General features: G+C 48.2%; 1 protein-coding gene across 11 annotated transcripts in view; it reads right to left on the bottom strand.

Moving 5' to 3' along the window:
* Nucleotides 1-20,236, bottom strand: part of KIF1A (kinesin family member 1A) — a 182,945-nt gene that overhangs the window by 64,287 nt on the left and 98,422 nt on the right. For 6 of the 11 annotated variants that reach the window (XM_054039621.1, XM_054039620.1, XM_054039616.1 and 3 more), the window contains 10 exons: nucleotides 17,584-17,663; nucleotides 16,743-16,849; nucleotides 13,504-13,587; nucleotides 12,822-13,002; nucleotides 12,602-12,674; nucleotides 12,148-12,241; nucleotides 6,529-6,677; nucleotides 5,791-5,969; nucleotides 3,936-4,073; nucleotides 2,683-2,937 (listed from right to left, as the gene is read on the bottom strand). In XM_054039621.1, coding sequence (XP_053895596.1) covers nucleotides 2,683-2,937; nucleotides 3,936-4,073; nucleotides 5,791-5,969; nucleotides 6,529-6,677; nucleotides 12,148-12,241; nucleotides 12,602-12,674; nucleotides 12,822-13,002; nucleotides 13,504-13,587; nucleotides 16,743-16,849; nucleotides 17,584-17,663 — 1,340 coding nt within the window. The remainder of the gene's footprint in view (nucleotides 1-2,682; nucleotides 2,938-3,935; nucleotides 4,074-5,790; nucleotides 5,970-6,528; nucleotides 6,678-12,147; nucleotides 12,242-12,601; nucleotides 12,675-12,821; nucleotides 13,003-13,503; nucleotides 13,588-16,742; nucleotides 16,850-17,583; nucleotides 17,664-20,236) is intronic. The other 5 variants (XM_054039625.1, XM_054039623.1, XM_054039624.1 and 2 more) reach the window with 2 other exon arrangements.

Genomic DNA, 20,236 nt, shown 5'->3' on the forward strand with positions numbered 1-20,236 from the left:
GAGCAGAGGTTTGACTGCTGAGCTGAAATATCATCGTAAAGCCTGGGTGATTCCTGCAGCAAGGGCTCAATCCTGCACCCGGGGAAGTCAACGACAGCGATCCCTTTGACTGCAATAGGTGCAGGATCAGGCCTCAAATGTCCAGAGGAACTTATGCATCTTGGGGCCTGAGTCAGCTCCCTCTGGAGTCAATGGGAATCTTTCCACTGACTTCAGCGGCAGTTGAATTGGATCATTAAAGCACAAGGCAAGAACCAGCTTTAAACCCCAATCCTACAAGGTGCTGAGCCCTTCTTGGGAGATGCAGAGTATCTTCCGTTCCCAGTGAATCACCCCATAAGATGGAACTGCAGGGTCAAAGGATCGGAATCCTCTTGAGTGTCCGGGATCAGATAAGGTGCCATGCTCGGGGGAAGGAGGGAATTGAGTCTGGCGCCCACTTGAATGCTCTATGATGCCCTGTATTGGAGATGGCTTCACTTTGGTGTCTGTGAATACAGATCTGACTCTGGGCATCTTGCAGAAGGATCATAAGCCTGTTAAACTTCCATCATAACAATATGAAAAAACAGATGAGCACATCTTGAAGCAGACTGAAACCAGAAAGGTTGAAGAGGGAGGAAGAGGAAGAGAGGAATAGGGAGAGGGAGGGAATGTGTCACTAAAGGAAAAGGAAGGAGGGCAGAGACACTAACCACAAGATTGGTGAGGTGCAAAGATGGCATGCTCAGACCAAAGAAAAGCCTTTCAAAAAGAAGACAAAAGTGAAATAACCCCCAATTTTTGCTCAAGCTTTGGAGAGAGAGCCAGCAGCTAAAAAAGAAAAAGAAAAAAAAAGAAAAAAAAAATAAAGAAAATAGGGGGAAAACTAATCAAAGACAAGGATCCAATCATAAACCAATCCAAGCACACTTCACGAGAAATGTGATCGGCATAGCTGCTGCACAGGGAAAGCCAATTCTGTGTCTGACTCAAAAGAATTGGGAAGATTCAAATGGAAAAACCTCCCAGGAACATCCCACAGGATGGGGGTTCGGTTCATCTGGTAGTTTGTTTTTAAAATCTCTGATTCCCCCAAGAGGAAAAAAAAAGTGGAAGAACCCAGCTCTTTCAGTCTGAGGCTGCAGTGACTCTTATCCCAGCTTCCTCTCTCTCTTTTCTGGTCCCTTCTCCTCCCCTTCTCGGTCCCATTGCCCAAGTCGCATTGGCTGGAAAGAAGAACTCAGTTTCTTAGTTTCTTGCCTAGGCTTCTTGCTTTCACAAACATATTCACAGCTCACAGGCCAAATTACGACCCAGTGTAAATGGAAGCAATGCCACTGACTACAGTGAAGCTGCAGCTGCTTGCACCAAGTCTGAATTTGACCCAATTTTTAAAGGACAGGAGTCCCTGAGACAACTATGGGCAAAACCTCTTCTTTCCCCTTGGAAAAGTCTGAAGCAGAACTGGGCTATCTGGTGCCATGCTTGGCAATTTCAGATGGTTTTCTCTAGCAGAATGAAATGGTGGCTGATTGAATCAAACATGTCACCAATTTCACAAAATCTGGAGTTCTTTTCCAGAATGAGCCATTGAAACATTCTGTTTTCACTAGCAAAAGAAAAAAAAACAATTCTCTTTCCCTTTGGGCAGAGTCCACTCCCAGCCCTGCAGGGCAGAGAAGCTCTCCCCACTCCAGAGCTTTTCTCCAAACCACCTGAAAACTTCTGGCAGCTCTTCTTCCCACACAACTCTTTTCTGCATGGCTCTAGTTCGAACCACTGCAGAAAACAGTTTCTATCCATGTGCTGGCCAAAAGCAGTAGTGGTGGCTTAAAAATATATGGCTTTTACAAAAAAAAAAAAAAAAAAGGATAAAATCCTCTCCCTCCACAGCCTTTGGTTTTAGCTTTTGAAGCCAACCTTATTCCCCACAGCTCTTCCCTGAGTCATCTGGGGAAATCCCACTCGCTACCAACTGGACCTGCCTGCCTTGTAGTACTGTGCTCACTTTCTGCACCTCCCATCTCTTCCTCACACACCGCTCAGGGCCACTGGCTGCCTCTGAATCCTTCTCCTAACGATCAGAACTGATGGGCCTTCTCTTATAGTTCACTGTGCTTGAGTTACACCTTGGTCTCTTGGCCATTCCACCACTCCCCAGAAGCCTGTACATTCTCCTCTTGCTGGTGAGGATCTACGTCAGAGTCATGCATGGGATTTCCATTCCATGACTGCAAAGATGTGACCCTCACAACCCATGCAGGAGCAGAAGGCCACCCATTTTGCAGACATTTCATCATAAATGTTTCCAGCAGTAAATTAGAACTGAAACATACCTCTGTGTCATCACCACACAATTCTCTATCACATGAAACTCTTCTCTTTAAAGAGACCATATGAATCCAGTGGCTACTCAATCCTGTCTCCGTTGACTCTGTGATACCTGTCTTGAAGCTCACTCTAAAGAAGAGCTGGCTATAGTAGCCTCTCCCGTCTTCGTTTTCTATCGACACTTGCCTTACCATCACACTGACCAGTACACCTGCCCTGCTGGCCATCTCTTTAAGGACACTGTTCAGCTAACCCATCCCGACTGCCTGTGGAACGCATGCCCTCAACATGGGAATAGTGTCAGAAAGCAGTTCTCTCGTACGAAAGAGCTAGTTCCTTCCCAGCATGCTCTCCTAAAACCTCACCAACCTTCCTACTAAACTGAACAGGGGGGAGCGGTCGTAAAATGGATCCCGGCCATCATACAGCGGGTACTCCGGAAAGATGTCTTCCTCCAGGTCCTCCTCCTCCTCCTCCTCCTCCTTCCCCACGTGCTGCTCGTCAGCAGGCTCGGTGATGTCGGAGTCGGGGTTCGAGAAGGTGGGGGAGGGGGTGAGATCAGCCATGCGCTCGCTCATGCATGTGTTGAAAAGAGGAGAGCTGTTGCAGCCAGAGATATCTGAACTAAGGTTAGTACAACAAGATAGAAGACAGGTTAACACCAGCTATTCCAAACAGAAGAGAGAGAAAGAATAGGCTTTTTCTTTTACACCAAGGACCATTGCTATTCAGGAGGGGAGTGGGAAATAAGACCTGCCTGTCCAAAGTGTATTACAAAGAAGCCCCCAGTGTCGCCAGCTAACAACTGCTGTGAAAGATGGGAAATGCCACCTCGGACTTTGCAGAGGATTCAGCAAAGCAGGAACGTAGCTCTGTCAACTAAGGCCCCAGTAGAGTGCCCACTGGAATCAAGGGGAGTCCTTCCACTGCTGTTAACTGGCAAGGATCAGGCCTTGACTGCACCAAGGTTGGTCACGTTCGGCGGCAGGACCAGTCCCTTCGACACCTCCTAGCTGACAGCACTGTGCCCTTCCAACTGGCAGGTGGGAAGCACATGAGGTGACATGGCACGTACAGTACAGCACACCAAGATGTTCAGATGCCAATGAGCACGCCTGCGTGTGTGCACACAAACACACATCCATGGACGTGGAAACCTGACAGCAGGGTTCTCAACCTGTCCCCTTCCACAGCTTTGTTTCCATCATCGGGCCACACACAACCCACCCAGAATCCCCCTCCCACGCTGCAGGATGGGAAGGGCAGGGGGCTGCCATCCCCAGGTTGAGAGCTCGTGCCTTGTGCTTATTAGGCACAGCTTCAAAGAAGGCGATGGGAAATTCACCACCAACTCACTGTAGCAGGGCACCGAATGCCTGGCAGCAGTAGGGGTCCCAGAAAATCATTCCAGAGTACCCATGCAGAGGGCAGAGAAAAGTGATTGTGGAAAATAGCGCTCCTTAGATATTGGCTTGCTGCCTGGTGGAACCCTTTCACCCACAGCAGCCACTATGGTCTCTCCGCACCGCACCAGTTGTCCCTATCAAACCAAGCAACGTTTCCTTCTGTGGGTGTGTTTGGATTGCAGATGGATTTAGAAAAAGGAGGAGCAAGGCTCTCACCTGCCAACCAGTCTGAACCAGGGGAAGCGGTCGTAGAAAGGATCTCCACCGGTCACGACGTTGTCACAGTCCTCAAGGATGCTAGAAGGCACTTCTGCTGCCCTGTCGTACATTTCACGCATCAGGTCCAGTCGCTGTCTGCAAGAAGAAACAGAGAGAAACAGATGTACACAATGAGGTTTAAGGATCTAGATCAGCTTCCAGCCCCTTGAGCACTGAGTCAGAGCCACACACACCAGCCCTGTAACACTGTACTTCTAGGATATCCAATGTATCACAGCCACACACATGTATGTAAAGTAAACAAGGTTTTCAAAATGTTTAAGAAGCTTCAAGGGGCCGGCAGCCAGAACCCCAGACTGGCAGCAGGCTGAGTGGGCCAGCAGCCGGGACCCTGGTTGGCAGGAGCCAGCAGACGGAGCCCCAGACCAGCAGCGGGCTGAGCAGGGCCGGCATCCCAGACCATCAGCGGGCCGAGTGGCACAGCCCGCTGCCGGTCTGGGGTTCCGTCTGCTGGCTCCTGCCAACCAGGGTCCCGGCTGCTGGCCCACTCAGCCTGCTGCCAGTCTGGGGTTCTGGCTGCCGGCCCCTTGCTAGCTGGAGTCCCAGCCGCGGGCCCCGCTCAGCCCGCTGCCAACCTGGTGCTCAGGGTGGGGGGTGGGGATGTGGGGGGTCCAAGAGTCAGGGCACGGGGTGTGGGGAGTGCAGGAGTCAGGGCAGTGGGGTGGGGGGGGCTGGGTATGTGTGGAGGGTGCAGGTGTTAGGGATGGTGTCATGGGGGGGGATGCAGGGAGCTGGGGTGCAAGGGGGGTGCAGGGGTCGGGCAGAGGCCTGGGGGCGTGTGAGGGGGTGCAGGAGTCAGGGCATGGGGTGTGAGGAGGCTGGGTATGTGTGTAGGGTGCAGGAATCAGGGATGGGGTCGTGGGGGGGATGCAGGGGGCTGGGGTGTAAGGGGGGTGCAGGGGTCAGGGCAGAGGGCTGGGGGGGGGCTGGGATCAGGGGGGTGCTCCCAGCCCCCTGTCCTGAGCGGCTCATGGCAGGGGGCTGGAGAGATACACCCCACTCCTACCCCCTTCCCCAAGGTCCCGCTCCTACCCCCCTTCCCCAAGGCCCCGCTCCTCCCTCCCTTCCCCGCCTCCTTACCGGTCTGAGCAGTGAGGGCGCTGGGGCTGCTCTTCTCCCCTCCCTTGCAAGGGCCATCGGCGGCAGGGAGGGAAAGGAGGCAGGGCTCAATGCAGCACGCTGGGGGAAGAGGCGGGGGAGGGGGAAGCTTGGCTGCCGGCGGACCTGCTGTACAGCAGCAGCCGGCAGAAGCAAGCTTACTTCTGCCCCCTACCCCCACCAGAGAGAGCGGTAGGCGGGGGGCAGAGAAGAGCGGACTGGGTCGGGCAGGATTTTTAATGGCACGCTGCTGCCTGCCGGGGTCCCGCTCAGCCCGCTGCCGGAACCCCAGACCGGCAGCGGGCTGAACGGGACCCCGGCAGGCAGCAGCGTGCCATTAAAAATCGGCTCGCATGCCATCTTTGGCACGTGTGCCATAGGTTGCTGACCCCTGGTTTAGATTCATAATGAAATACATTGCTATTTTGTATGCTATTTTGCCATTATTGTTGTTCACTGATCATTCTTGTTTATTTGTGAAGGCAGTGGTAATAAATGTGCAAGGGATAAACTCTCACTGATTGATAGGCGTGTGCATGCAACTTCAAACCAAGGGGCTAGGACCACAAAACAGGAGACTCCACAACTCTACTCTTCTTGTCCTGAATGTGCCAGTCGAGCAGGGCTGCTCTCAGCCCCACCCCGCCCAGTACAAAACGTGTGGCTGTGCCACAGTACCTCTGCCCCACTCTACCTGAGTTTCTCCAGAGTCCAGTAATGTGTTGCTCCATTCTTCTGGTCCTGCACCTCCACAGCCACAATGGTTCGTGGGAAGGGCCGTTTCTCTCGGTCTTTGGCAGCATTGGGGGGCAGCAGGTCGGGAGGCAGAGGGGAGTAAAGAGTGTCTGTGAGGAGGACGAACTGGAACTGGACCTGGGAATGGACAGAGGGTTGGAGAATCAGTATGTGTGTGGAAGGCTCATGGTGAATGGTGATCCCCAGCCAGTGCCTTTGGACTGTTGGCATCCATCCACTCTGTGTAACTCCTGAAAAGCACAAGGGGCCACCCCAGACCTCGGGGTAAGCCGGTGTCAGTGACTTCCATGGAGATATACGTGCTTACGCCAGGTTCAAATCTGACCCATTGCTTTTGGTAGAACCTGTAATATGGCTCATCTAGGAACACGTTTTCTGGTCTTTGAGAGCCCCAGTCCTTGATCTCATTCACAGCTTTGCCATCTTGCTGGTACATGCAAGCTGATGAGACTCTACTGAAGCAGAGGGCTGCAGTTTCTGTCCCATGTGCTCACTGTTTGTGTACAAACATCTCTTGGTTTGGTAATCACTGGGAAATGCATGTGCTTAGCTCTGCAACCAGCAACCATGAGGAAGTGGAGGCATCCAATTTCCTCCAAAAAAATTGAAAGAAAATTCAGTTACATAACTCAGGGGTAAAATCCCGGAGAGCCTGAGTGTGACAGAAGGTGCTTACTTTCTTCTTCAGCTCCACGCTAATGGCATTGGCCTCCTTTAAGAAAATTGCATTGCCCCACAGAAGGTCCCGGAGAGACGTGAATTGGTACCATTTCCACTTCCTGAAGGCCCAGAGGGCCAGCTCAAACTCCCGCTCAGTCCACTGTACTGTTGAGACAAAGAGACAAGGTCACTTTCTTCAAAGGACACTCCCGACACTCCTCTGCCCACCACCACTAACACTAACACTCACCCACCCTGGATTCCATCCAGGCTGTGGAGAGGTTTTCAGAGATTCCAAGGCAAGCAAGGACCACTGTGATCAGCTAGTCTGACCCCCTGTATAACGCAGACCATAGACCTGCCTCCAAATAATTCCTAGAGCAGAGCTTTTAGAAAAACACCCAGTCTTGATTGAAAACTTGTCAGTGATAGAGAATCCACCATTATCCTTGGTAAATTGTCCCAATGGTTAATTCCTCTCACTGTTAAAAAATTATGTCTTATTTCCAATCTGAATCTGTCTAGCTTCAATTTCCAGCCATTGGATTGTGTTTAACTTTTTTCTGCTAGCTTGAAGAGCCCTTGATCATGTATTTGCTCCCCATATAAGTACTTATAGAATGTGATCAAGTCACCCCTTCGCCTTCTCTCTGTTAAGCTAAATAGACTGAGCTCCTTGAGTCTGTCACTACAAGGCTCTTCTCTGACACCGCTCCAATTTATCAACATCCTTCTTGAATTGTGGGCACCAGATCTGGACACAGTGTTCCAGCAACAGTCGCCCCAGTGCCAAAGACAGAGGTAAAATAACTTCGCTAATCCTACTAACGATTCCCCTGTTTATACATCCCAAGATTGCATTAGCTCATTTGGCCACAGCATCACACTGGGAGCTCATGGTCAGCTGATTATTCACCACAACCCCCAAATCTTTTTCAGAGTCCCTGCTTCCTAGGATAGAGCCCCCGTCCTGTAAGTGTGGCCTGCATTCTTTGTTCCTAGATGGATACAGTTACATTTAGCTGTGTTAAAACACGTTTGCTTGTCCCGTTTACCAAGAGATCCAGATCTCTCTGAATCAGTGACCTGTCCTCCTCATTATTTACCACTCCCCCACTTTTTGTGTCACCTGCAAACTTTACCAGTGATGATTTTATGTGACCGGCTCTGAACATGAGGAAATACAGTTTTCTCTTCTTGCCCTAATAACTGTTCCACACACAAGTCAGAAGGGCACCACAGTGCAAGGTCCAACAAAAATACCCCAGATACACAGGGAGGGCAACATCCCCCATAAGCCAAAACTAACTCCACTCTGTCAACAGCCAAGGTAAATGAGGAATGGGAAAGGTGGTTATGTGTATGAAACCGCAATACCAGATCCCAAACATGGCTAAAGGTTCCCAAACACTGCTAGAGGTGGGGGAAATAATTAATTACAATAACAGCACTGATTTGTTTTAAATTGTAATGGCCTTATTCTCATTGACACTAATGCCCTTTGGCTGCCTTAAAATGGGGTAATGTAATTTATATCCACTTTAATGCCCCTTTACAGTACCAGTGGGGTGTAAAGAGTCCTGGGTATAAAGAAGAATCAGGCCCTCTGGGTTATGCTGATACCCTTTCTCTGTTCTAGAAGTGTGACTTTCCCATCTGCCTTCCTTTAAAACAAAAGAAAGAACCCACATTTTATCAGGGAACAACTGATTAATTTTCAATAAAAAAATTCCCCACTGATTTATGCCAACCTTTCAACTATAGAAATTTTGCAATCAGACCTCATGCTATTTCTTCATCTCTATGCCTTATCCATTTGTATGCTGCTTCTTGTTAACTGCATATCAAGAAGCAGTAGGCAATACTAACATGAACACAAGGAGTATGGAGAATGGGGTATGTGGGTGCAGTGTGAATATCTGCTGTAACCATTGTAACAGCTGTGTTTGAATTAGAGTTACAGCATCCAAAGCAGATACTGAAAATGCCGGCAAATGAGCAGAGCTCCGGCCCCTGAATTCAGACAAGAGTGATTTAACAAGCAACAATCTTGACCCCCTGCCTCCTTCATTCAGCATTATAATCATCCCGTTTGTGGCATTCCACACACTGTGATACCACAGCTTTAGACACCTACAGTTATTTGATACTTTGATACTTAAATGGGGAAACTTTGGGGAAAGGGTGAGCCTATACAGGAAGGATGGGCTCCACCTAAACCAAAATGGAACCAGATTACTGGCACTTAACATTAAAAAGGTCGTAGAGCAGTTTTTAAACTAAGGGCTGGGGGAAAGCGGACAGGTGCAGAGGAGCACATGGTTTGGACATCCCTTACGGGAGGATCTATTAATAGAGAATCTCTATGTCCTTGTGAGGAGCAGAGGATGGAAAATGATAAAATACAGGTAGGGTCTGATCAGAAACAGTCAAATAAAAAAGTCCCATTCAGTGACATTGTGTAATGGCAGACAGCTAAAAGGAGACAAGTTTTTAAAGTGTTTATAAACCAATGCTAGAAGTCTAAGTAATAAAATGGGTGAACTAGAGTGCCTCATATTAAATGAGGATATTGATATAATAGGCATCACAGAACGAGGATAATCAATGGGATACAGTAATACCAGGGTACAAAATATATCAGAAGGACAGAACGGATCATGCTGGTGGGGGAGTGGCATTATATGTGAAAGAAAGTATAGAATCAAATGAAGTAAAAATTGTAAATGAATCAAACTGTACTATAGAATCTCTATGGATAGAAATTCCATGCTCTAATAATAAGAATATAGTGGTAGAGATATATTACTGACCACCTGACCAGGATGCTGATAGTGACTATGAAATGCTCAGGGAGATTAGAGAGGCTGTTAAAATAAAAAACTCAGTAATAATAATGGGGGATTTCAATTATCCCCACATTGACTGGGTACATGTCACCTCAGGATAGGATGCAGAGATAAAGTTTCCTGACACCTTAAATGACTGCTTCTTGGAGCAGCTGATCTTCGAACCCACCAGAGGAGAGGCAATTCTTGATTTAGTCCTAAGTGGAGCACAGGATCTGGTCCAAGAGGTGAATATAGCTGGACCGCTTGGTAATAGTGACCATAATATAATTAAATTTAGTATTCCTGTGGCAGGAAAAACACCACAGCGGCCCAACACTGTAGCATTTAATTTCAGAAAGGGGAACTACACAATAATGAGGAGGTTAGTTAAACAGAAATTAAAGGGTACAGTGCCAAAAGTAAAATCTCTGCAAGTTGTGTGAAAACTTTTTAAAGACATCATAATAGAGGCTCAACTTAAATGTATACCCCAAATTAAAAAAACATAGTAAGAGAACCAAAAAAGAGCTACCGTGGCTAAACAACAAAGTAAAGAAGCAGTGAGAGGCAAAAAGGCATCCTTTAAAAAGTGGAAGTTAAATCCTAGTGAGGAAAATAAAAAGGAGCATAAACGCTGGCAAATGAAATGTAAAAATACAATTAGGAAGGCCAAAAAAGAATTTGAGGAACAGTTAGCCAAAGACTCAAAAAATAATTGCAATTTTTTTTTTAAGTACATCAGAAGCAGGAAGCCTGCTAAACAACCAGTGGGGCCACTGGACGATCTAGGTGCTAAAGGAGCACTCAAGGATGATACAGCCATTGCGGAGAAACTAAATGAATTCTTTGCCTCTGTCTTCACGACTAAGGCTGTGAGGGAGATTCCCAAACCTGAGCCATTCTTTTTAGGTGACAGATCTGAGGAACTGTCCCAGATTGAGGTATCATTAGAGGAGGTTTTGGAACAAATTGATAAATTAAACAGCAATAAGTCACCAGTACCAGATGGTATTCACCGAAGAGTTCTGAAGGAACTCAAATGTCAATCTGCAGAACTACTAACTGTAGTCTGTAACCTATCATTTAAATCAGCTTCTGTACCAGATGACTGGAGGATAGCTAATGTGACGCCAATTTTTAAAAAGGGCTCCAGAAGTGATCCCAGCAATTACAGGCCTATAAGCCTGACTTCAGTGCCGGGCAAACTGGTTGAAGCTATAATAAAGAACAATATTGTCAGACATATAGTTTAACCTAATTTGTTGAGGAAGAGTAAACATGGTTTTAGTAAAGGGAAATCATGCCTCGCCAATCTACTAGAATTCTTTGAGGGGGTCAAAAAGCATGTGGACCAAGGGGATCCAGTGGACGTAGTATACTTTGATTTTCAGAAAGCCTTTGACAAGGCTCTTATGCAAGGTAAGCTGCCATGAGATAAGAGGGAAGTACTCTCATGGATTGGTAACTGGTTAAAAGATAGGAAATAAAGGGTAGGTATAAATGGCCAGTTTTCAGAATGGAGAGAGGTAAATAGTGGTGTCCCCCAGGGGTCTGTTGTAGGACCAGTATTATTCAACATATTCATAAATGATCTCTAAAAAAGGGGTAAACAGTGAGGTGGCAAAATTTGCAGATGATACAAAATTACTGAAGATAGATAAGACCCAGGCAGATTGCAAAAAGCTACAAAAGGATCTCTCAAAACTGGGTGACTGGGCAACAAAATGACAGATGAAATTTAATGTTGATAAATGCAAAGTAATGCACATTCGAAAGCATAATCCCAACTATACATATAAAATGATGGGGTCTAAATTAGCTGTTACCACTCAAGAAAGAGATCTTGGAGTCATTGTGGATAGTTCTCTGAAAACATCCACTCAATGTACAGCGGTAATCAAAAAAGCAAACAGAATGTTGGGAATAATTAAGAAAGGGATAGATAATAGGACAAAAAATATCATGTTGCCTCTATATAAATCCACGGTATGACCACATCTTGAATACTGTGTGCAGATATGGTCGCCCCATCTCAAAAAGGATATATTGGAATTGGAAAAGTTCAGAAAAGGGCAACAAAAATGATTAGGGGTATGGAACGGCTTCTGTATGAGGAGAGTCTTATTAGACTGGGACTTTTCAGCTTGGAAAAGAGACGGCTAAGGGGAGATGTGATTGAGGTCTATAAAATCATGACTGGTGTAGAGAAAGTAGATAAGGAAGTGTTGTTTACTACTTCTCATAACACAAGAACTAGTGGTCACCTAATGAAATTAATAGGCAGCAGGTTTAAAACAAATAAAAGGAAGTATTTTTTCACACAACGCACAGTCAACCTGTGGAACTCCTTGCCAGAGGATGTTGTGAAGGCCAAGACCATAACTGGGTTCAAAAAAGAACTAGATAAATTCATGGAGGATAGGTCCATCAATGGCTATCAGCCAGGATGGGCAGGAATGGTGTCCCTAGCCTCTGTTTGCCAGAAGCTGGGAAGGAGTGACAGGGGATGGATCACTTGATGATTACCTGTTCTGTTCATTCCCTCTGGAGCATCTGGCACTGGCCACTGTTGGAAGACAGGATACTGGGCTAGATGGACCTTTGGTCTGACTCACTAGGGCCATTCTTATGATAAGAGAGAGTCTCCTGCCGATACACCTGGATCTTCTGGACTTTCATCGTAACAGACCAGAGCCCCGCTCCCAGGGCCATCAGGAAGTGTCATTGGCCAGGAAAACTGGAAAAGGCTCGTTCTCTCTTGCACAATTTATGTCAGTCACTCTCTGCTTTCACTGAACTTTTACCTTCATCTTCGGGCTCTTCCTCTTCCTCATTGGCCTCAGGATAATACCTGGAGTCCATCTGCTTCTGTAAAGCCTCCAGTTTACTCTCATAGTCCTGAGGGAAAGGGGGGAAGATAAGGAAATAACCTACAAACAACTCTCTTCTTGATTTTGACCACCCCCTTCCTGTACCAGGTCTCTCTCGATCCCCATAAAACTGACAAATGGCTCAAATCCCTGTAGAAAGCCAACCTACCCCCCCAGCTGTGTTCACTGGTCTAAAAGGCCCCGTGAGACATGGAGACACATGATATTTCCAGTCTAGGTAGCATCTTCCGAAGATGCAGATCCGCCCTACTCATGTCAGCACGTTATCCATTGTTCAGACTAGAGACTCAACCCCAGTCTGCGCCTTGACGGTGACTAGCATTGCTCTGATGAACCAGATAAGAAGCAGAATGTGTGTGCCACCTACCAGCCTCTGCTGCTCAAGAAGATAGTTGGCCTCTTCTCTCTCTTTGCGGTATTGGTCCTCTAGTTCCTGAAGCCTGGGAAGAATTAGGAAGGACAAAATGACAAACCTGGACAGATCCAGTTACTGGCTGACACCCCATTTCCTTCCCTTCTGCTCCACCTCTCCATGTTCCCCTCCCTCCATGATCCATCATCTCCTCTGCCTCCCCCATGCCTCCTACCTCTGCTCCATCTCCTGCTTCATGTCAATGCCTTGTTTCTCCAGCAGCTCTCGCTGCGCGAAGGCCCAGTCCACTGGCTCTGCGGGGGTCTCTGCACATGGGGTCCGCTCCCGTTCCTGGCGAGCCTGTTCAGGGTGGTTGAATCGGAACACGTGGCTCTTCCCCATGATGATTCGGTTTCCTTTGGGGAGGGCAGTTCGGAGTTAACCAACGAGGTCTCCAGTATACCTCTACCCCGATATAACACGACCCGATATAACAAAAATTCAGATATAACGTGGTAAAGCAGCGCTCCGGGGGGGCGGGGCTGCGCACTCCAGCGGATCAAAGCAAGTTCGATATAACGCAGTTTCACCTATAACGCAGTAAGATTTTTTGGCTCCCGAGGAAGCGTTATATCAGGGTAGAGGTGTATATGCAGGAACCCCAACTCAGTGACAAGGGTTGCACAGCAGGATTTCCACCAACAAGGCCTCTCGTGTCCCACGACTTATGCCCTGATTCAACAGAGCACTTGAGCATGAGTAGCCCCACTGACTATCCCCCACTGTCACTGCACTGATGCCACTAGACTAGAACCACCATCTGCTCTGGTGTGTTTCTATAAGGGGATTGATGTGAGTCAATGGTTAAAGCAATCTGTCAGTGCTGAGTCAATCACCCCCTCTGAAGCAGGACCTACCGGATCGCAGGACACTGGGTTCCATCACTTTTTTGCCATTGACGTAGGTGTCGGCCCCTTCGCAAGGTTCTAGTGTCACCACTACTGCGGGAAAGGCATAGGAGAGAGAAAGAGACAGCAGAAGAGGTGTGAAGGGACAGCAGAGGCCTGAAGGGCTGCTGGTCTCCTGATCGCATTGGAAATGTTGGCTGTGCAGGCCCTATGGGCTGCGATAGGCAGGGAGGGCTGTTTGTTTAGCATCTTGATGCCAGTGGAGCTGGGCCCAAGCACATACAACAAAGTTGTATTTCAAAAGCGCCAGTGGAATTTAGGAGCACGTCTCGCTGAAAATCAATGGGGCTGGTGCTCCTAAACCCCTGAGGTGCTTTGGAAGATATCCCCCTCCCTCTACCTATATTTTAGTTATAAATACCAGGTTACTTTCCATACGTTCCCACAGGGCAGGCCTACACCACCTTCTTACCCCCATTATTTCACTGGCATTGATTGTCTCTTCCATGCCAAAGTCCAGCCTGGATCTGTAAACTGCAAACTACCTTGAGCATCAGTCCTTGAGCATTAATCAGGAGAGCTAGAACATGCCCCGCTCCCTCCCACATCACAACTAGTCCCACAGACAGCCCGGGGGCTGCTCACAGAGCAAAGCACTACACAGCACGTGTAAGAGGGGACAGCACATGATGCTGAGTAAACAGAGGGACCTTAGGATGCCCGGGGATCTGTGAGTGGCGTTATTTGTTCTCTAGTCACTTGGTAAGAAGTACCCTCCAAACTGGACGTTATATTGCGGTACTGCCACCTGCTGGCCTCTTCGGCAAGCTAGGCTGCACGGAGATTCCTGGACAGAGTGAAAGAGGGATTGGGCCACTCCAGACTTTTGCATGGCAGTGGGTTGCCCACCCCATTGCTGCTGCAGGTGGGAGGAGGGACAGGAAAGCAGTCTCTATCCCTAAACCTGTAGTGATTTTACGGGACACTGCCAGCAAACCTGTATAATGTTGAGTCAGCCAGGCTGCCACTCTTCTTGGCATCATCAATTATATATTAATAACAACCTCCCCTCACAGCACTGAGGCAAAACCCATCAGTAACCTGAACCCGAACCCTGCTGCCTGCCTGTCTTCTCTCCTCTCGAGACTGCCCACTGGGTGCAGCAGGCTAAGGAATCTGTCTGCTGCACCACATGATTTACAATGTTTACATGAACTACAACCATTCTGACTGGGCAAAGGGAAATGATCTTGCCTGAGCCAGACACATAGGTGCTGGAACTAGGGGTGCTGGGGGTCTAAGTTCCCTCTAAGCTGCGGGGCCGCCCAGCAAGCTATCAAGTGCTGTGCACTTCAGGTGTCCCTTCCCGCACTGCTGAGCTGCTCCTGCCCTTTGCCTCTGGCCAGCTGCTGCCGGGAGCCTCCTGCTTGCTGTGCAGAGCATGGGGGAGGAGAGGAGACTGCTGATGTCAGAGTGTCCCCCTCCCCTGTACCCCATCTCCACAGAGCAGGGCGGGGACACAACAGGGCTCAGGACAGAGCTGGCTGGCAGGTGTTGTTGTGTCTGAACAAGCAGGGAGCAGGCTTCAGACTGCTGAGTGCCGATCTACTTAAAGGGGCAGCGTGTCTCTCTCTGTCTCACACACACATTGTGTCTTTTACATTCACCTCCCAACACATTTCAAAGTGTGTTGTTTTAGTGTTTTGACTGGTCTATGCATTTCATAATTTCTATTTCTCTCTTACGCTTAAATGTAATTCTTTGATTAGTGAGTTCTAAAATGCCTACCCTGTCCTGGCTGGAGTAATTATCCCTATGGTAACTTTTTAAAAATATATAAATATATAGGTTTCTTGTTTCTGCTGGTGGCGCACATCCTCACATTACCTCAATATGGTACAATATGGTACAAAATTCATTCCACCCATGGATAGAAAAAATTAGAGGGAACACGGTGGGGGTGCTGCTGCACCTTCCGGCTTGAAGTGGTTTCCATTATATTACAGTTTGGTTCAATGGCTCTCAGCACTCCCACTACACTAATTGTTCCCGCCCCCCAGGCCAGGCATAGTGTGGAGGGAGCCACAGTTCAAATCTCCAGCCTCACTCCTACTCAACCAACAAAGCTCCTGACCTGAAGCAGCCCCCACTGTTCCAGTCCTGAACCTCCGGCCCCCCAACTCTGACAAAGCAGAGCAGAGTCCTGACCTGCAGTTTCACTTGCTGACTCATTTCAACCAATGGGATCGAAGTATTCAAATGAACAAGAGGGAGAGAGTGATGATTGGCTGTGCTACCTCTGATGTCACCACTGCTCCACTCCCTGAGTACCAAATGAGCACAAGGTGGAAATCAGGCCTGGTTGACAGTCACCATATTGAACAATATGCTTCCCTGTGCATCTCAGACTGCAAACAGCAAAATGCCACTGAGCTGAGTGCTAGGCCTCACTCTGCTTGGCTAGTGACATCTAGCACGGATTCTAGGGGTTGGACCATGCTCCCATTGAAGCTACAAAGCGCGTTCTGAAAGACTGTGCACAGGCACAGATTTGACAAGGAAGAGATTAAGAAAAAAACAGAGCCTGAGTCTCTGGCCTTTCCGCAAATCAATCCCAGAGTTTTACCCCCTGCTTCCTGTGAGCAGGCAAGTTTGCACCCGTTTTGCAGGAGGGATAGCCTCAGACAATGCAGAATGTCTTCGGCAAGGGAATCAGCCTCCATATCTCACTCTTTTCTTTCACAACCATCTTCTCTTCTTCCTGATTTGCCTTACAGAATAGCCTCTATTAGCATATCACTTGCAATTCCCTGGAGATGCTTCCCTTCACTTCTGCCAGTAGTGTGGCTATGGAAGGCAACAGTGCCCTGCCAATGCTCTGCACTGCTAGCTGCCTTTCAAGGGGTGTGACTGGGGAAGCTGGCACAGCCAGGAGATTGGTCTGACTGTGCTTCAACGAGTGCAAGAAAGAAAATGGGAATGACCCAACCCAGAAGACAAGTGGCGCTATCACAGCACATCCTGCGAAGGCTGTATTCCAATACCCCACCTTGACAAGTAGGTGGAGAAGAGGTGCCCTACTCCAGACCTCTTGACAGGCATCAGTGCCCCAGTCCTCCTGGATGTAAGCAGAAGCTGGGGTGCCCTGGCTGCAAACACTAAGAAGGAGCTGCAGGTAGCCAGGTATGTGACTGAACTGGGGTGAGAGCACAGACTGTGGACGTGTGAGGTTCTCTGTCCGCGGGTACCTTCGCCACCGGCCTTGGTGTTGCTGCGGAAAATGCAGTGCTCTTCCTTAATGAAGTGTCCGCTCAGCACGATGTCCTGCCTCCTCTCTGCGTCCTCTCGGCCGACCCTGCAGGCAGACACAGACTTAGTGGAGTTCCCTGACAACAATACACCAGGTTTCAGACCGCTGGCAGCAGCGCACTCAAAGGGTCTGATCCAAAGCCCACTGGTCATTCTATCTACTTTAATGGGCTTTGGATCCAGTCCCGGGAGAGCCTCAGCGGGCAGCCAGGCCAACATCTTAATTGGAAGCTGTCACGGGGAAACATGACTTTTCGCATGCCGGTATACACTAGTTAACGCATCCCTTCTAAGTGGTGGAATTAAAATCTGCATCTGCTCTCTCCCCCTGCCGACACAGGGTCTGCTCCCCCTTCACAGTACACCTGGGTAGTGTAGGGCCAGGTCTTCTGCAGAGGGGAGCCCTCGCCCATCCTCAGGATGGGACATTCTTCCACAAGGATAGCACTGCCCAGCTTCCCTTCACGGGGCAGCACATTAAATCCATGGGAACACGTCAATTAGACTCCCCTTCAGTTCACTTCTCTAGGAAGGCCAGCCTGACCCAGGGACCATGCAGAGGGCAGGGCTGCAATTGCTCTATAGTATCAGGTCCCTTTGCCACTGGTGATCTGAGTTTGATAGCAACAGAGCACCAATACCTGGTTCAGCAGTGAATGAGGCGGAGAGGGGGATCCCATGCCCTGGGCCTGCCCTGCACTCACGACAACCAGAGTCTGATGCTGTTCATTTCAGCAGACACACTGGTGCTACATGATTCTGTGGCGGTTACACCCTCACCTGGTTATCCCATCCTTAATGTAGTACAGAAGGCATTCAGACATCAGAGGGTCCTCATTGAGATTGACCAGGTGAGGTGTCTGGGAGGGAAAGAGACAATGGGTCAAAGGCATCCTCAGTATCCATGCCAGACACAGAGCCATGTCCCAGGACAGCCCAGCCCTCGAAAACACAGCCAACTGACAAGCTGCTCCACTGCACGGAGCCCCCACTCCTGCCCCAGCATAATTCCGGGAGAGAACATTTGCGGTAGGGTGTGACACTCTGTACCTTGGGGGAACACCCAACACCCCATGTTCATCCTTGTAAAATGAATGTGTGGTATCCAATGCAAAGTTTGTCATGTTGAGTGTCTTTGGAAGGCTCATGATGCACTGAACATGGTTGTTATAGTGATGTTATAGTAGTTGTTCTAGTAATGTTATAGGTTGTAATTTCATGTTTATAGTTGTGAGCCTGAAAATGTGTCCTCATGGCTTAAAATAAGCCCAGGCAAGAAAGCTCCAAAAGCGGAGAGGCAGTTCACACCTCATCACATCTGTATGGGACAAACCCAGCCCAGCTTCACAGGAACAAAGGACGCTGACCTAGACAGCAACAAAAGAATCTGTTGGACTCTCGAGGGAGTCACCCCCCTTCCTTTGGTCAGTCAGGGACTGCGATGAGGTAATGCTCACCTGACTCTGAAGGGGGGAGGGAGGGGCAAAGCCAAGAGGGAAGAAAGGACATGATAAAAGGGAGAGGCATTTGCCATGCCCTGTCTCTTCCACCTACATCTACAGACATCACTACCAAGCGACTGACGCGCTGATCAAAGGGGAGAGCCTGGCTGAAGGGCCACCAGCCAGCCTGTGGTGAGAAGCATCTCAGTTTGTAAGGGTACTGAAAGTATTAAGATTAGCTTAGAATGCGTTTTGCTTTTATTTCATTTGACCAAATCTGACTTGTTAGGCTTTGAGTTATAATCACTTAAAATCTATCTTTATAGTTAATAAATCTGTTTGTTTATTCTACCTGAAGAAGGGGTTTGAAGCATGTCAGAGACTCTCCTTGGGATAACAAGCCTGGTACATATCTATTTCTTTGTTAAATCGACAAACTCATATAAGCTTGCAGCTTCCAGCAGGCATTACTGGCCACTGCAAGACGGAGGTTCCTAGGTATGTGTCTGGGACCGGAGATACTGGCTAGTCTCATTCGGCTGCAAGTAGCTGGGAGCAGGCTGTGCATGAAGAGCCCAGGAGTGGGGGTTCTCACAGCAGAGCAGGGAAAGGCTGGCTCCCAGAGTGAAGGATTGGAGTGGCCTAGCAGATCACTGGTCCAGATAACACCAGAGGGGAACATCACAGTGGTGCAGCGAGCAGGGCGTATGTACGGCTTCTTACTCCAAGTGAAGTGCACACTTTAAGCACAGAGATTTGTGATTTTAAGTGAGTCTTAAGTGCAGTGGCTAAGAACAGTCAGGAAGAGGTCACAATTTTGTTAATTTCTGTTTGTTTATTTCGGGTGAGGAAAATAAGCACAAGACAGCAGAAAAATGATACCAATGAGGCAGCTACAAAACTAGACCTGTCCAAACTGGAAGCAGAAGAGAAGGCAAAGGACTGCGAGTTTCAAATGGGGCAGGCAGTAATGAGGCTCAAAGAAGCAGCTGCGGCCAGGGAAACTATGGAGGCAGAGGCAGCCGGAGAGGCAGCCAGAGAGGAGACTGCACACAGAAGGGCCATGACAGAAAGGGTAAGAGAGCGGGAAGAAAAAGAAAGATGGCAAAAACACCAACTGGACCTGCTAGAGAAGCAGAACCAGAACTCCCCGACCCCAACGACTCCCATCACTCCAAAAATCCACAAATGGGAACACTTATGTCCTGCATACAGTGAAGAGCATGATATTGCTGAATATCTGACTACTTTCGAAAGGCTGTGTGTAATACATGAAATCACTGATAATAAGAGAGTTCCTACCCTGATTACGAAATTAACTGGTAAAGCTCAAAATGTATTCAATGGAATGCCTATTGAAGATGCTTTAGACTAGGGCAAATTTAAAGATACTGTTTTGCGAAGTTTTCAGATTAACCCTGAAACATATGGAGTTAAATTTAGGAATCTTAAGAGGGATATTGGGATGAGTAATTGCAAATATGTAAACAAAATGAAAGATTTGTTGGAAAAATGGGTGAGGGGTAGAGAAGTGGCAAGTTCTGAGGGAATGTTGGATCTTGTTGCTCAAGAGCATTTCCTAAGCATAGGTAAGGCTGATGTAAAGCAGTGTCTATGGGACAAAGATGTAATCTGTGGATGAGATGGCTTTTTTAGCTGATGCCTTCGAACAGAATCAGGTGTCTATTGAGGGCAGGCCACAGAAAGAGGGGTTTAAAACTGGTGGGAAGGGAGGAACCCATTTTGCCCCTGGGAAGAGAGAAGGGGGTTGGGAGCCTAAACCGTCTCTCACCCAAAAACATTCCTATAACCCTCATCCCAAATCTCCGGTAAAAGTAGAAGAGCCCAAAAGGTACTATCAGTGTAATTCTACTGATCACCTGAGGAATAAATGCCCTGTGCTAGGAGGAAGCAGGCAAACAAGAGCTCATGTTAGTTCTGCTGGTCTCAACACAGAAACCCCCCACAAGCAATTGAAACCTATCATATTG

The sequence above is a fragment of the Malaclemys terrapin genome, chromosome 9 (genome assembly GCF_027887155.1).
Source record: "Malaclemys terrapin pileata isolate rMalTer1 chromosome 9, rMalTer1.hap1, whole genome shotgun sequence".
NCBI lineage: Eukaryota > Metazoa > Chordata > Testudines > Emydidae > Malaclemys > Malaclemys terrapin.